We start from the raw sequence: 16,060 nt of genomic DNA, 5'->3' as shown, positions 1-16,060 counted from the left end.
ATAAATTATTCTTTTTAAAATTGAAGTATAGCAGACACACAATGTTACACTAATTTCAGGTGTACAGCATAGTGACTTGACAAGTCTATCCATGATGCTGTACTCACAGGTGTGGCCACCCTCTGACACCATAAAATGCTATTACAGGTCCATTGACTTTATTCCCTATGCTGTGCCTTTCCTCTCCATGACTTACTCATTCGGTGACTAGAAGACTGTACCTCCCACTCCCCTTCACCCATCTTCCCCATTCCTCCTCCTCCTCCCCTCCTCCTCTCTAACTAACAAACCATTAGTTTGTTCTCTGTTATTTACGGGTCTGTTTCTGCTTTTTGTTTATTTCTTTGTTCATTTGTTTTCCTTAAATGAGTTTTGATCATTGCAAGTACCCTAGTAACAAACATGTAAAGTATAGAATGTTCCTGCCTCTCCAGAAAGGCCTCTCAGGTAAGGGCGCACATCCATTAGCAAATACTGTTAAAACCCCTCTTCTGTCACTGCTCCTCTCAACGGCTATCACTCCATTCACATCTGTTGCCAAAAACGTCTCTTCTTAGTTTCACACTTCTCAAATATTTTCCTGATGCCCAGCCTGTTTGGTTTCTCTCTTTCTCCCATCTACCTCAGATCTTTATTATGTAGAACAACTCGGCCTTATCTTCTTTAGTTTCTCTCTTCTCCACACATTGAGGGAATTCTCCACAATAAAACAGAGCCTGTGAATGATCTAGAAAAGCCTTAGAAGGGGAAGGGTGAGTGAGTGAGTGTGTGTGTGCGTGTGTGTGTGTGTGTGTAAAGACTTTGATTTAATCATAGAGGGGGAAGGGCCACAATATTTTCTATTAGTGGGAGTATACTTTTCTTCTTGTCACAGAACACAATGTTCATCAGAAGCAAAGTTCAAGAATCACTGCCTGACAAGAATACTTCTTAAACTAATGTGTGTCAAGCAACTTTAGACCTCAAAGGCCATCCAAATGAGAACCAGCAAAGGCAACTGACTCAGAGCTTGCCATAACAAGGGAGTCAGCCATCGTTATTTGTGTTTGGCAGAGACTCAAAGCAGAGGAGTGGTCAAACTTGATTGTGGACACAAAGGGCAAATTCAAGTATGTCCCGATGGAAGATTGTTGGTATGATAGGGGTAATGGAGGTGGACTAACTAGAAGCTGGGCATCCTATGTGATTAATTGAAGAACATATTTGGCTTTTTCTAGCTTGTCCTAAGTTGGGTTGATTGCTACGGAGGTTGGAATTTGGCTTGCTGGATTGGTTGCTACAGAAACTAGAGGTCAGAGTTCTATCTTCATATATTTTCTGGCCATTGTTCACTTGTAGATTCAGTCTGAGCGTGGAGGATGCATAAGAGGACTAGGGAGTCATGGCTGGTCCTCTCTGAACCCTCCAAGCAGCGTCATCATCATTGGCCATTGTCGCCTCCTACTCAACTTCTGTTCTTCTCAGAGTCCCAGCTTGTAACTTCATGTCAACTTTCCAGTCCCTAAAACAGATCTAGAAATCTGCCTAGACAGATCTAAGAAGTATTAAGAGGGACGAGAAGGACTTCATGTTGACTCGGCATGAGAAGACCGAGGATTTGAGGATAGCTTTGAGGTGGCACCTGGAGGTGCCAGAATGATCTGTTACTAATTGCCAGTAAAACAGAAATCTGGAAGAAATCATCATTTTTCTGAGGGAAGATGATGAACTCAGGTTTTTAGGCATTGTAGTTTTAGATGCCTCCTTGTGGATGTTCTTCAGAATCATACATCTGGAAATGAGTATCATTTTAGAGATGTGGAGACTGAAAGCCGGAGATGGTCCAAAATTTCTACATCAAGACTGTGGGGGAAACAGGTGCTCCAGGCTTCTGATGTTTCACCCACTATGTACACAAAACTAAGGATGGAGGATGAGAGGTCTGGAGTAGAGTCCTGATAATCTGGGAATCACCAGAATTCCATTCGAGGTGATAATGGACCATGTTGTGCCATTAAAATAAATGTTATGAAGATGGAAACCATTTGCCAAGGATTTCACAACAGACCCACAGAAGTGAAAGTAAATGATTAAAAAATGTAGGTCTCAGAGTTCCTTTCAAATTGTGATATTTTACCTTCTATTTACAGAGGTAAAAGAACACAGGAGGAAAGGTTAATGTTTAAGCACTTTTATATTTGCATCCCTCTTTTTAGCAGAGGAAACCATTTTGGTAGCGCCTGTGTGAGTCATCCACAATGATTTCTCTGGGGCTCTTCTTGTTCTCAAGTTTTCTCTGCCATGTTGCTACTGCAGGACGGAGTAAGTACTCTTTGCTTTTGCAAATATAATTAATACCTTCAACCCCCTAGTATATGACAGGGATCAGTAATGATGATTAAAATTCTTTCTAGTGTGGATGCTGGGGAGTCTGGATTGATACTGATTCTTCCCTGTTGCCCCACTTAAAGCTCCTCCCTAAGATATTCAGCCAGATGAAGCCTTGATGTATCGACCTATAAAAGGGGGACACCTATAGTATCCTTCAAAGTTGAGGAGATTAGATGAGATATTGCATACGTGAAATATTTGGTACAGAATTTGGCATAGTTACTATTGGTAGCATTAGTTTTTTCATTTTTGTGCTAGCCGAGCTTAAAAATGAAAATATAGATTTCTTTTTAAAATTTTGTTTAAGATCAATTAACATATAGTGTATTCTTAGTTTCAGAGGTAGAGTTTGGTGATTCATCAGTTGCATGTCACACCCAGTGCTCATTCCATCAACTGCTTCCTTAATGCCCATCAACCGGTTACCTCATCCCCCCACCACTTCCCTTCCAGCAACCATCAATTATTTCCTACAGTTAACAGTCTCTCATGATTTGTCTTCCTCTCTGATTTTGTCTTATTTTAGAAAAATGTAGATTTCTTGACTAACCACTTCGTCTCTATTTCAGCCTGTCCCAAACCAGAAGAGCTACCATTTGCCACCGTTACTCCATTAAAAAGAACCTATGACCCAGGGGAGCAGATCGTGTACACCTGCCGTCCGGGCTATATATCCCATGGTGGGATGAGGCGGTTCATCTGCCCTCTCACAGGACTTTGGCCCGTCAACACCCTGAGGTGTACCCGTAAGTCAGTGCCTTCTCTCACATGCTGTCCCCTCATTGGGATTCAGGACACTTGGTGGATAACCCCCTTTGTCATGCTGGGGGCACAGAGGGCCAGGCGAGCCACAGAGTGGAAGGCTGTGAAGAAACAAGAGGACCGGGGTGGTGTTCATGGGAGGGGACAGTAGAGGTAATAGGTGCTATTTAGAGAGGAGGAGGTGAGCATAGCCCAGAACTAGAAGAGATGTAAAAAAGAGACCTGCTACAATAAAAGAGAGAGAGAGAGACTGCAAATGTGAAAAAAAGATGTACAGCTACTCTGAAATTTAAACAGATGCCAAAGAGACTTTTGAAAAAGTAAAACACAAGGAATCATCATATATTTGGACCTGGCCTCAAAACGAAAGCATCTTTAATGGAATTATCATATTATAATAATATGTTATAATATTATATAACATTATATTATAATAAATATAATAATATGAATTATATATGATTATATAATCATAATTTATAATAAGTTATAATATTACATATAAGTATAATATAAAAACTTAAATATAAATTTATTGTTCTCTCCTTATGGTAGATGGTTGCTTTTCTTTATTCCTCAGTACATGGTTCTGTGCTATCATACCAGCATTACTTTTTACAGTCAAATATGGAGCAGTTAGCCCGAAAGAATTTCTGGACATTTTATGTAGAAGTTAAAGAGTAAAAATCACTTTATGGGTCTCTCTGAGCTCTGGTTGTTTTGGTCATAGGAACGTGACCTTTGTGAAACTCATATATTTCATACAAGTGATTTTGGTCTGCTTTTTGATTCAAAAAGGACTAAACACGATTTTTCATGAAAAACAGCTATAATATCATGAGGGAAAAGTTTTCTTTAAATCGGTCATAACTGGAATACTAACAATTTCATTTTTTCAAGTTACTTTCCATGTGTATATTTTTGCATCATTGCAGAAAGTAGGTATCATTTTATATTTTTCTATATTCATTGGCATAAATATTGACAGTGTGTCCATTGTCTTCATAATTCATGTTTTGTTGGCTGCCTAAGAGTTCAACTGTTGATTTACCATAATTAATCAAGACAACCACCTGTTAGTAAACATTTAGGCTGTCTGATTTTTGTTATTAGACAGTGCAATGAGCCTCTTTGTGCATATATCATTTGACTAGTTTTGAGTTGTTTTCTTAGAATAGTTAACAGTAGAGTTATTGGATCAAAGAACAGAAATGAGTTTTTATATAGATAGATAGATAGATAGATAGATATAGATATATAGATATATTTATTTGACAGACAGAGATCACAAGTAGGCAGAGAGGCAGGCAGAGAGAGAGGAAGGGAAGCAGATTCCCTGCTAAGCAGACAGCCCAATGCAGGGCTCGATCCCAGGACCCCGGGATCACGACCTGCACCGAAGGCAGAGGCTTTAATCCACTGAGCCACCCAGGAGCCCGAGTTTACATGTTTTTACTCTAATAAAAAACTCTATAAATTGAAATTTACCTCTCGATCTTTAAATTACAGCCAGAATATGTCCTTTTGCTGGAATCTTAGAAAATGGAGCTGTACGTTACACAACTTTTGAATATCCCAACACGATCAGTTTTGCTTGTAATCCCGGGTAAGGACTTCTAGCTAACAGAGGCAGAACGTCTCTGTGCCCTTACATTAAATATCAAGACATATTTCATTTTTGGTCTTCAGGCTGGAGCGGCTGAATACAAATCATTTGTAGTCCTGCTTTTAATCTGTACCACAGTAGCATTGGGATGGGGGAGGGGTGGAGACTTTAACAGCTAGAGTGACACATGAAGTTGCTACTTGTATCCAACTCCCCCTCTGGTTAGTTACTTAACTGAGGAGGTGCATTGGAACCCTTAAAACTGGATGGTAATTCTTTATCATCTCTGGGACTTGGCATGAAGGTTAAAATACTTTAGGAATTGGACTTGGGCTTTAGATATGAACCTAATTTGATTGACTGACCTGGGAATCTCCAGTTGGGTATTCTCTGGTGAAATAGGGAGTGTGTTGGTCTAGAAGATAGTTCCGTTGATCAGCATCCCTAGCAAGAAAGCACGTCCGGTCGGTCACGTAGCTCAGCTGCCTTATGAGCGAAGTCACCACCAGCGACGTTGTCGGTATAGGTCAGCTGGCTGTACCTTAGGGCAAAATTTTACTGAGGATTCTTATTTGGGATTGGAAATGAAGAAATACTATGTGTGAAAGAGAAATGAACTCTTTTCATCCGAAACACCAATTAACTAGTGGGTCTGATGAAAAAGGACCTTGAAGCAATTGGTTGGAGGAGACAATGTTACATTTTTGTTGGAAATAGACGCATTGTTTCTACCCATTTATCTCAGTAGAGTAAATAGTTTTAGGAAATGAAGAGTAGCCATGACTCAGTTTGACTCAGTTTTGTGACCCTGAAGAAGAGATGCTTCTTCGCTCTGCGTATGAAGCAGTTATTTTTGGTCTGCTGATTGGAAAAGAGGGATCTGGGGGTTTGGCTTCTATGCCTCCAGCTGTGGAAATTTCTCATTCTTCCGTGAGTCCCCTGCAGCCCTGGGCTGGGAGATTCGATGAGCCTTAGGGGTGCTGAGCTCCTCAAGAAAGCAGCCTTACAAAATAGGGGAAAAGTCAGTAGCATGACTCTGAGGTGATGCTCAGTGACGAGGACATTTGAGATGACTTTGATGGGTGATTTTACTGCTTGATGGGTCATATTGTCCTTTTGCAGGTTTTATCTGAATGGAAGTAGTTCTGCTCAATGCACCGAGGAAGGGAAATGGAATGTTGACCTTCCTGTCTGTATTCGTGAGTCTGTGGGTCCCCAGTTCTGGGGAGAGAGATTAGTTGTTTTGTCTGGGACTTTGCTGGTCTCAACACTGTACATTCCCTGGCCTGGAAACCCCTCAGTCCTCACTCCTTGGGATGGTTACTCATCCTTACGGAGAGTATTCTTCCCGATATCATCTTACCTTGGAGGATGCAACAACCCTTTTGGAAGGACAGAAGGGAAGCATTCGACTCTGATCACATTTGTATCCTCCACCTGGTGAAAACAGTGATATTTGGACTTATTCTTTCCCTCATTCTCACACTTTTTGGCAGGGGCTTGTTTACATGTGATATTGGTCAACCTGGGATGGCCATCATTTGACTAGAAGAACTGGAAACAATCTTCCTGCCACTCTGGGACCTCATTCATTTATACATTCACCCATTTATGTATCTCATAAATCGGTATTGGGGATCTAATGTGTGTCATGTCCTGTTCTCAGCACTGAGGCTGTATGGCTGAAGGAGACTTTGGTCTGCCCTTCGGCGAGTGTGTCTAGTGATGAGGAACATAGGAAAGTAACCTTCGCAGTGACCTTAGACTGCATTAAAGGGCCTCGCCTCATAGGAGTGGAGTGGGTTTGCTTCAAAACATACCTCTGGTTTATTCCGGGACCCTCAGCCACGCAGTCAGGGGCGGCTCTGGACATTGCTGATGGAGGCAAGGGTGTTCTGATTGTGAGTCACAGGAGTCCAATCTTTGACCAGGAGTCCCACACGTCACAATCATGGTTATGGTTCCCCAACATTTCAGTGAGATCTGTCCTAACAAGAGCCAGTGAAAAAGTCAAGCAATTTCAAATCAATGATTGTTTGAGAAAAGTTGAACTACCCAAACAAAAGGTTTTTAAGGCTAAATTAGAGTTCTTTACTTAGCAGTAAAAATCACCACTAGTTTCCCTTGGAAGCAGGTTTACATCAACTATGTAAAGTCACTTTTGCTTCTTGGTTACAAACAGAAAATCTGCTTTAGCTTCCGTCTAATCTAAACCAACGCTCCTTGTACTTTAATGGACATGTGAATCATCCAGGCATCTCGTTAAGAGGCAGATTCTGATCCACAAGTCTGGATGGTGTCTGAGCTGCTGCATTAATAGCAGGCTTCCCACTTGGAGTAGCAAGGATTTAAATAATTCAGATTAAATCACATTCTGCTCTGCACTATCTTCCTTTACGTTAGTATAACTCTCCCTGGGTTTATTGAAACCCCGTATTAGTTAGGTCAGATGACAACCCCGACCACATCTCCACGTAAAGCTACTTGTGCAAGCTCCAAGCATTCGGAGTGCAGAAGCAGGAGATGTTCAGTGGGAACAACCCATGTAAGACAGCAGTGGAATGAAGACGTCCCTGAGGACGTTATACCAAGCGCTCTCATGAGCATTCATTACAGGATGGTCCTCCATCCTCTACTAACTCTGACTTCCAGAAACATCTAGCATTTGGATCAAAGCCTTATGGAGACCTATGCACTGTGTCATTGTAAGAAGCAAATTCGTGGGGACAAGACTTAGACTTACTTCATTTTTCAGTCTTTTCACTGGTTCGGTCATCTGATTTTTCAGGTCATATGTTCTTCCATGACTTTTGTAAGTCTTTGTTTTTACCCTGGCGTTTGATCCCACTTTGCATTTTCTCAAGTTAATCTTTGTTTGTTTGTTTTTGTTTTCTTTTCTGGAAAGAGTAGCTTTAAAAGACTCAACTATTTCATAAAAGTGATTGTTCTTTCTTTTTCCAGCTGTAACCTGCCCTCCTCCATCCATTCCTAAGTTCGCAACCCTTAGTGATTTTAAGTCATTGACTAAAAACCACTCCCTCTATGGAACAAAAGCTGTCTTCGAATGTTTGCCACACTATGCCATGTTTGGAAATGATACAGTTACCTGCACAGCACATGGAAATTGGACTGCATTACCAGAATGCAGAGGTAGGTACAAGGACAAGACAAAACTATAATGATAGTGTAGAATCCCATTTTTGGGAATGGAAAATTCCACTCTCATCGAGTGTTTCCAATGGCCTTGTTCAATTCATGTTTATTGGCATCTACCATGTTCTGGGCAGTGTACTGGGTGTTGGGGATACCAGATGAAGGACACCTGGCTTCTGACGTCAGGAGAATTCTACATAATGCCATGAACTGTTTGGAACTGCCTGGGAGGGCTTCCCAGAAGACAAGAAGTGGAGAATGAGGGGAAGTCATGGGAAGTCAGGGAGCCGTGAGAGAACAGGGTGTATGCATGGACAGTCAAATATGGTAGTGAGATTGGTGGGGAGAAGGCAGGATTAAATTGGGGAGTTCTAGGAGATGATGGTGAAAAACTGGACTGTAGTCGGATTGTCCCAAGCTTTTATAGTCCACCTAAATTTAAGAATCATAAGAACATTTGATTTAGGGGCGCCTGGGTGGCTCAGTGGGTTAAGCCTCTGCCTTCAGCTCACGTCGTGATCCCAGGGTCCGGGGATCGAGTCCCGCATCAGGCTCTCTGCTTGGCAGGGAGGCTGCTTCCTCCACTCTCTCTGCCTGACTCTCTGCCTACTTGTGATCTCTTTCTGTCTTATAAATAAATAAAATCTTAAAAAATTTTTGATTTAAAAAATTATGAAAATTCTTCCTCTTCTACTTATTTTTATTTTTGACAGAGAGAGAGAGAGAGAGAGAGAGAATGCATGTGCTCGTAGGGTGGGGAGGGAGAGAATCTTAAGCAGGCTCCATGCCCAGTACAAAGCCTGACATGAGGCTCAATCCCATGACCCTGAGATCATGACTTAAGCTGAAATCAAGAGTGGGATGCTTGACCAACTGAGCCACCCAGGCGCCCCCTTCCTCTTTTAATTTGATCACTGTTATCTTTGAATTTGTCAACTGCAAAACAAGTAGACAAATTATAGACTTTATCATGCACACAAGGAGTTATACTAAGGACTGCTACTTTCTCCTCTAGTAGATATTGCTGATTTCTTCTGAATGATTCAAAGCATAAATGCTTTTTAGCAGGGGAAACTACTAGCAATAATACCTAGCTCCTTCTGTGGGATTCAAACTCTGGGTCAGGTACTGGTCTCCTGCTGTATATGTGTCATCTCATCTCATTTAATTCTCTCAAGTCCTAAGCAGTAGGTTCTTTTTTTTTCCCCCAACCTTTCACCTACATGTATCAACCATCAACATGTTGTGACTTGTTTTGTCTCTCTCCCTCTTTTTCCATAGACAGATGCTTTTTCTTCCTGTACCATCTGAAAATAAGTTGTACACATCATGACACTTAATCACAAATACTTCAGCAGGAATGTTCTAAGGACAAGAACATTGTTCTTGTAGGCAAGACATTTAATGTGTTTTGAATTATTAACAATAATGATTTAAACTATTATAATAATATAAACAATTAACAACATTTATTTCATGTGGAAATTTCCCCCCAGTTGACCCCAAGTTGTTCTTAGACATATGTTTTGTTTTACACGGGATCTCATCAAGAATTACACATTTGGTTTAGCTGTCAAGTCTCCTTAGTCTCCTTTGGTTATAGAATGATCCCCTGTGGGGCACCTGGGTGGCTTAGTCGGTGAAGCATCTTCCTTCTGCTTGGGTCATGATCTCAGGGTCCTGGAATTGAGCTCTGTGTTGGGCTCCCTGCTCAGCTGGGAGTCTGCTTCTCCCTCTCCATCTCCCACTGCCCCTCCCCTTCCCCCTACTCATGCTCATTCTGTCTCTGTCTCTCTCTCAAATAAATAAATATAATCTTTTTTTTAAAAAAAAGAATGATCCCGTCTTTTTAGTAGTCTTTACTTGACATTTTTATTTTTATTTATTTATATTTTATTTTTTATGGAGAGAGAGGGAACATTTGCTAGGGGTGGGGGGCAGAAGGAGAAGGAGAAGAGAATGCCAAGCAGACTCCATGTCCAGCATGGAGCTGGACCTGGGGCTCAATCTCTCAACCATGAGATCACGACCTGAGCCAAAATCAAGAGTCAGATGCTTAGGGATGCCTGGGTGCCTGGGTGGCTCAGTCAGTTAAGCATCTATCTTTGGCTCAGGCCATGATCCCAGGGTCTTGGGGTCGAGCCTCACATCGGGTTCCTTGCTCAGTAGGGAGCCTGCTTCTCCCTCTGCCTGCTGCTTCCCCTGCTTGTGCTCTCTTCCTCTCCCTGTCACATAAATAAATAAAATCTTACCAAAAAAAAAAAAAAAAGAGTCAAATGCTGCTTAACTGACTGAACCACTCAGGTGCCCCTCCTTGACGTTTTTAAGAATACAGGCTAGCCGTCTTGTAGAATGTTCCATACCCTGAATCTAGGTGATGATTTACTTGTGATTAGATTCAAGCTAAATAATTTCATGAAGAATTCATTCCAGCACATCAGGAGGAATCACTGGTATTGGTTTGTTTCATCCCTCAGTCAGGTAGGTTGTGTCTTGGTAAAGGCATCTCTTGGTAAAGGCATCTTTTCCTCTTCGGAAGCAAATGGTGGGTGATACTTTGAGACTGTGTGAATATCTACCCTCTCGCTGACATTTTGGCATCCTCTGATGATGCCCGACTTAGTCAATTACAACACTGGTGGTTGCAAACTGGTGACTTTCTATCTTTTCTCCTATATTTATTAGTTTGCATTCTTCTATAGAAAAATGCTTTACTTTTCTTCCATGGACTATTTTAAAAATATTATTATAGACTCATAGATTCAGGTGCCAGGAAAAACATCATGTTTCTCCTTCATATTTCATTCTGGCTTCTCGTATAGACTAAAGACATTCATAAGAATTATATTTAACATCTAGGGGTGCCTGGGGGGCTCAGTGGGTTAAGCCTCTGCCTTCGGTTCAGGTCATGATCTCAGGGACCTGGGATCGAGCCCTGCACTGGGCTCTCTGCTCAGCCAGGGAGCCTGCTTCCCTCTCTCTCTCTCTCTGCCTGCCTCTCTGCCTACTGGTGATCTCTCTGTCAAATAAATAAATAAAATCTTAAAAAAAAAAAAAGAATTAGATTTACCATCTAAAATCCAATAATGGTGAGCTAGTGTGCGTGGAGGGAGGCTTTGTGTTCTAATTTCATGGTTTGTTGATTAAAAGAGGCAGAATCATTTTTTCTTTTTTAAAACCCACCATTTTAGACTGCATGCAGATGAAATTTGGAATAAATAACACCTTGCTATTGTATGAGAGCCCAAAGCACTTGGTAACTCGTTGATTTACTTTCAAAGTATTGTTTTTTCCTTTATAATATCTAGGGTCCTGTGGGCTTAAGAAAAGGGGGACAGGATTAAGCACCTAGGTCCCTAGAAATTGAATTCCAGTTACAGGAACACCCGGTGACTCAATGGGGTAATGGAGATTGGAATGTAAATATTTTGTAACTGTGGAAGAGCACTACATATATACTAATATGTCTTACTGAATATACTTTTTAGAAGTAAAATGCCCATTCCCATCAAGACCAGACAATGGGTTTGTGAACTATCCTGCAAAACAAGCACTTTATTACAAGGATAAAGCCACATACGGTTGCCATGATACGTACGTCTTGGATGGCCCAGAAGAAGTAGAATGTAACAAATTTGGAAACTGGTCTGCACAACCAAGTTGTAAAGGTATGAAATAGGGGTGCGGTCTTACTACGTCCCCGAACTTACCCAGTGGATTACTTTTACTTGCCGTTTTCTTGTTCCAATCATTTTCTGCTTGTTGCTCAGACTTGCTTCACAGTTATTTGTATGTGAAAGACTTTAGGACTCACATGTGCCTTGGGGAGCTTCATGCTTAGCAAGTGTGTTTGAGATGAAACTGTAGGAGATACACAGATCCTTTGTAAGCATTGATGATATGGTGGACAATGGTGTGGGTTTCCTATGCTCGTTTCCCTGCAAGCATCCTTTTCTGCTTTGTCCTAGACTAGACTCTTCTTGTTGCTATAAAAAACCAACCACACATTCAAGCTAGTTCAAGGAAATAGGGGTTTATCATAAAAAGGCAACAGGTGATCATATGGACGTTGATGACGAATGACGAAGACATGAAATGCCACTGGTCCTCTTGAGGATTTGAACTGAAGCCAGGCCCTATTGCTGCTCTTTCCATATCTCAGTGACCTCATGTTCTCTCTCATCTTCATGTTTCCCTGCTCACTCTCCTCAAACCTGGCTTGACTCTCCCAGGACCTCTCAAGCAAAGGGCTCAACACTAACTGGCATTTTTTCCTGGAAACACTGGTTCCTTTTGAGTTAGGTGTCTATCCTTGATCCAGGGTCATGCTTATGCAGAGAACAGTTACCTAGCACTGTATTTCTGCGCTGGTTGTTACAGGGCTGAGCAGTTTAAGCAGAAAAGGAAACTAGGCACAGCAGGCAAAACGATGTATTATTAGTGTCTTAGGTTGGGGTCCCCTAGAAACAGAGCCTGAGACAGGGATTCAAGTACAGGTGATTTACTCAGTGAGTGTCTCAGGAGAAAGTGAGGCAGGTAGGCTCGAGTAGGGCACTGGTTCTCAAACTTCACTGTGTCCCAGAATCACCTGGAGGGCTTATTTAAACCCAGAGTTTTTGATTCAGTAGATCTGGGATAGGACCTGAGAATTTGCTCAAGTTACCAAGCAATACAGCTGCTGATGATCTTGGGACTAAATTTTGAACAAACAGGTGGTCTCAAATAGAGTCTAGTTTTAATTTCATCCCCTTGGGAGCTCTGGACCATGAATTCTACCCCAGTTGATCCCACAAAAGGCATGGGGACCTGCTTTTTGTATCCCCTTACTGGTCCATCATTGGCTATGGGCTGCTCTCTTCCCTGACCCTGGTGTGGAGGCTGATTTGCTCCTGGAAGAGGTGGCTCCCTTATGGCTGAAGGCAACTTTTCAGAGAAAGGAGCATTTGTGAACTATCATCAGCCAACTCTCACAGTAGCTGTGGGATGGCTGCATTAGCTCAATAAATGAGATTTCAGTGTGGCAGTGGAGGTTTATATAAAATGGCAGTATCTCGTAGAAGTTCTTTTTCTCGGAAGCCTAAAATCTGATGCTTCTGCTCTGACCTTATTATGTGGGTACTCTAGGGGGAGAAAAGGGTGTCTTGGAAGCCATGATTAATGGTTCCATGGATAAAGAACTTCTGTTGGCCATGACACTGACGTTACTCACTATGAACATTCTTGGAATCTTCCTGTCTTGAGCAATGTGTTTCAAGCATACTCATCTACTGATTCAAATGCTACATTGTCCTTAAGGAAGACTCACTGAACTCCCAAGTCTTGACCATGAATATTGTGTCTTTCAGCTTCTTGTAAATTATCTGTTAAAAAAGCAACAGTGCTGTACCAAGGACAGAAAGTAAAGCTTCAAGACAAATTCAAGAATGGAATGTCGCATGGTGAAAAAGTTTCGTTCTTCTGCAAGAATAAGGAAAAGAAGTGTAGCTATACAGAGGATGCTCAGTGCATTGATGGCACCATTGAAATCCCCAAGTGCTTCAAGGGTGAGTCCGACCCTGGTAATTTTAGCTGGGATTCCCACTTGCCTCTCACCATAGGAAGTACTTTAATTACATAATGATTACAAGAAGCCATGTGAGTTTGGCCTCTGGATTTTCTTTCCTTTTTTTAAAAAAAATATTTTATTTATTTATTTTACAGAGAGAGAGAGATCGCAAGTAGGCAGAAAGGCAGGCAGAGAGAGAGGGGGAAGTAGGCTGTCCACTGAGCAGGGAGCTAGAGGAGGAACTCTATCCCAGGACCCAGGAATCATAACCTGAGCTGAAAGCAGACACTTCATTGACTGAGCTACACAGTTGCCCCTGGCCACCAGATTTTTAAAAAGAGCAGGGGAGCAGGAGAAAACAGTGAGATGAAGCAATAAACTGATTCATTTTCTCCACTTGCATTAACATTTTCCTTTCCAATTCTTTTCCTTAAAGCTCAGGGTTGCAGTTTTATTCAGTGAATATTGAGATGAATTATGCCATCTTGCATAATTCTAGATTAAGCTCAAAAATAATATTGCATGGAATATTGAATAATAATAATATTTACTTGGGGTGCCTGGGTGACTCAGTGGGTTAAAGCCTCTGCCTTCGGCTCAGGTCATGATCCCAGGATCCTGGGATCGAGCCTCGCATCGGGCTCTCTGCTCAGCGGGGAGCCTGCTTCCCCCCTCTCTGTCTGCCTCTCTGCCTACTTGTGATCTCTGTCAAATAAATAAATTTTAAAAAAACTTAAAAAAAAGTTGGGGATTAAAAAAAAATATTTACTACCCCTCAGTCCCAAATTACAGAGAACTCACCCCAATTACAAAGTAGCTCATGGTAATGGTGATTAGTTTATAGATCTTCTAACATTTTTTCCTCTTTCTTCAGCATTCCTGGACTTTGAAAAGTCTTCATTAGGGCAAAGTATTCATTAGAGCAAAATACTTTAAGGAGGAGGAGGTTATGTTTGTGTGAGATCAAGAAGTATACAATGATCAGCATTTAGAACTGCCAAATTTTTAAATTTTCCGGTTTAGGGCTTAAATAGCTTTATACTATGAAGGAAGAATGAACCAGAGGCTGAAGGTACTATTGCCTCTTAGTTTAGAATGGGATCCAAGAGGGATGCCTGGGTGGCTTAGTTTCTGCCTTTGGCTCAGATCATTATTCCAGGGTCCTGGGATCTAGCCCCACATCAGGCTCCCTGCTCAGCGAGGAGAATACCTCTCCCTCTGCCTGCTGCTCCCGCTGCTTGTGCTATCTCTCTCTGACAAATAAATAAATAACATCTTAAAAAAAAAAAAGTTCCAAGAACACTGACAGCCGTATACTGGGCAGGCAGGTTAGAGAAGATGAGGGGTTTGAGAAATGACCAGCTAGAGACGGAAAAGGGAATGAAAATCACACCTACTTCATAGGTTTGTTTACCAGAAATATGATCCATGCCACAGAGGAAGAGCTCAAACAATGATAGTTATTATAATCACTAATGGTTAGAAATGCACTGGATAAATTGTTATTGTTTCAAATATAGCAGACCCCCGGGCAGATATTAAATACTGAAATTGACAGAGGACCTGTAGCCTCATTCAAATCAGTACACAACATATTAGAAAACATAATTTTTAAAAAACCAAGCTGAGTTTTGTTGATGTATTTCTTCGGGCCATTGTTCCTTACAGTCTTCAGACAGATACGGCACTGTTAGTGCATCGAGAATAAATGAAAGGCTGATACAGTTGGTTTCTTTTTTTTTTTTCTTTTAATCTTGACTGTCAGAATTAGACAGAACCTTTTATTTTCTCTCTTGGAAATGAGTGCCTTATCATTTCCCTGATGTTTTCTCCTATCACTGAAACCTCACAGTCAATGGTTTTATTCATATAATTCAATTTTCCCACCCGTTGGTAAATTCTATTTGATTTGGCTTAGGCACTTAGCAAATTTAAGAAATGATCATTTCTCTTAGAATCTTTCTCTTTCTCTTTCCGAACAGAACACAGCTCTCTGGCTTTCTGGAAAACCGATGCATCAGATGTGAAACCATGCTAAACTGGTTTTCAGATTCAAAGTTAAATGGCGCACTGAATCGGTGTTTGTCCAAGGAACATGACAAAAGTGGAAAAATAAAGTGACTGAATTTATTCCATTTCTCACTGCAGCGTGGTAGCTTCCTTTTAGTTATGTTAGCTGGTTAAGAAACCCAGACACTTGGAACTTGGCCATTTCGTGATGTGGAACGGAAAGGGTACATAATTACCCAGGTAACCTAGTTTGGTCTCCCTGGTTCTACTCAAATAATTTCACCTTAACCAACTGCAGTATTTTTCATAGAATGGTCCCGAGAACCATCACACGAGCCCTCAGCTCTGCCTGGAAGTCTTACCGTATTTCTCTAATTTGTGTACTCCCCTCCTCTCCAAGGTGGTTACTTCTCTTCTCAACCCTCCTCAAGCCACCATCTCTCCCCTCACCCTCATCTGATAATCTTCCTTTTCTTGCACCAAGAAAATAGAAAAGACCCTTTAAAAGACCTTTCCATGGGGCGCCTGGGTGGCTCAGTGGGTTAAGCAACTCTTGATTCAGGCACAGGTTATGTAATCTCAGGGTTGGGAAATTGAGCCCCAGCAGGGAGTCT

At 41.5% G+C, this 16,060-nt stretch overlaps 1 protein-coding gene across 1 annotated transcript; it reads left to right on the top strand.

Annotated features, from left to right (window-relative positions):
• Positions 1–2,185: 2,185 nt before the first annotated feature.
• Positions 2,186–15,584, top strand: APOH (apolipoprotein H). The gene is made up of 8 exons (XM_032870793.1): positions 2,186–2,301; positions 2,940–3,116; positions 4,642–4,738; positions 5,861–5,937; positions 7,700–7,888; positions 11,380–11,559; positions 13,237–13,434; positions 15,419–15,584. Exons 1-8 carry the CDS (start codon positions 2,238–2,240, stop codon positions 15,472–15,474), a joined length of 1,038 nt encoding a protein of 345 aa, XP_032726684.1. The 5' UTR covers positions 2,186–2,237; the 3' UTR covers positions 15,475–15,584.
• The last annotated feature ends 476 nt before the right edge of the window (positions 15,585–16,060 follow it).

The sequence above is a fragment of the Lontra canadensis genome, unplaced genomic scaffold, assembly GCF_010015895.1.
Source record: "Lontra canadensis isolate GAN:19392208 unplaced genomic scaffold, GSC_riverotter_1.0 scaffold41, whole genome shotgun sequence".
In the NCBI taxonomy this organism is placed as follows: Eukaryota; Metazoa; Chordata; class Mammalia; order Carnivora; family Mustelidae; genus Lontra; species Lontra canadensis.
The sequence above is the reverse complement of the archived record's forward strand: the minus strand, read 5'-3'. Positions and strand labels throughout refer to the sequence as shown.

Excerpts from the sequence above, each read along its gene's own strand:
- APOH (XM_032870793.1), top strand. The coding sequence starts at position 2,238 with ATGATTTCTCTGGGGCTCTTCTTGTTCTCAAGTTTTCTCTGCCATGTT. Across the intron at positions 2,302-2,939 it reads TGTTGCTACTGCAGGACGGA|CCTGTCCCAAACCAGAAGAG; the intron begins GTAAGTACTCTT and ends TCTCTATTTCAG. Across the intron at positions 5,938-7,699 it reads TGACCTTCCTGTCTGTATTC|CTGTAACCTGCCCTCCTCCA; the intron begins GTGAGTCTGTGG and ends TTCTTTTTCCAG.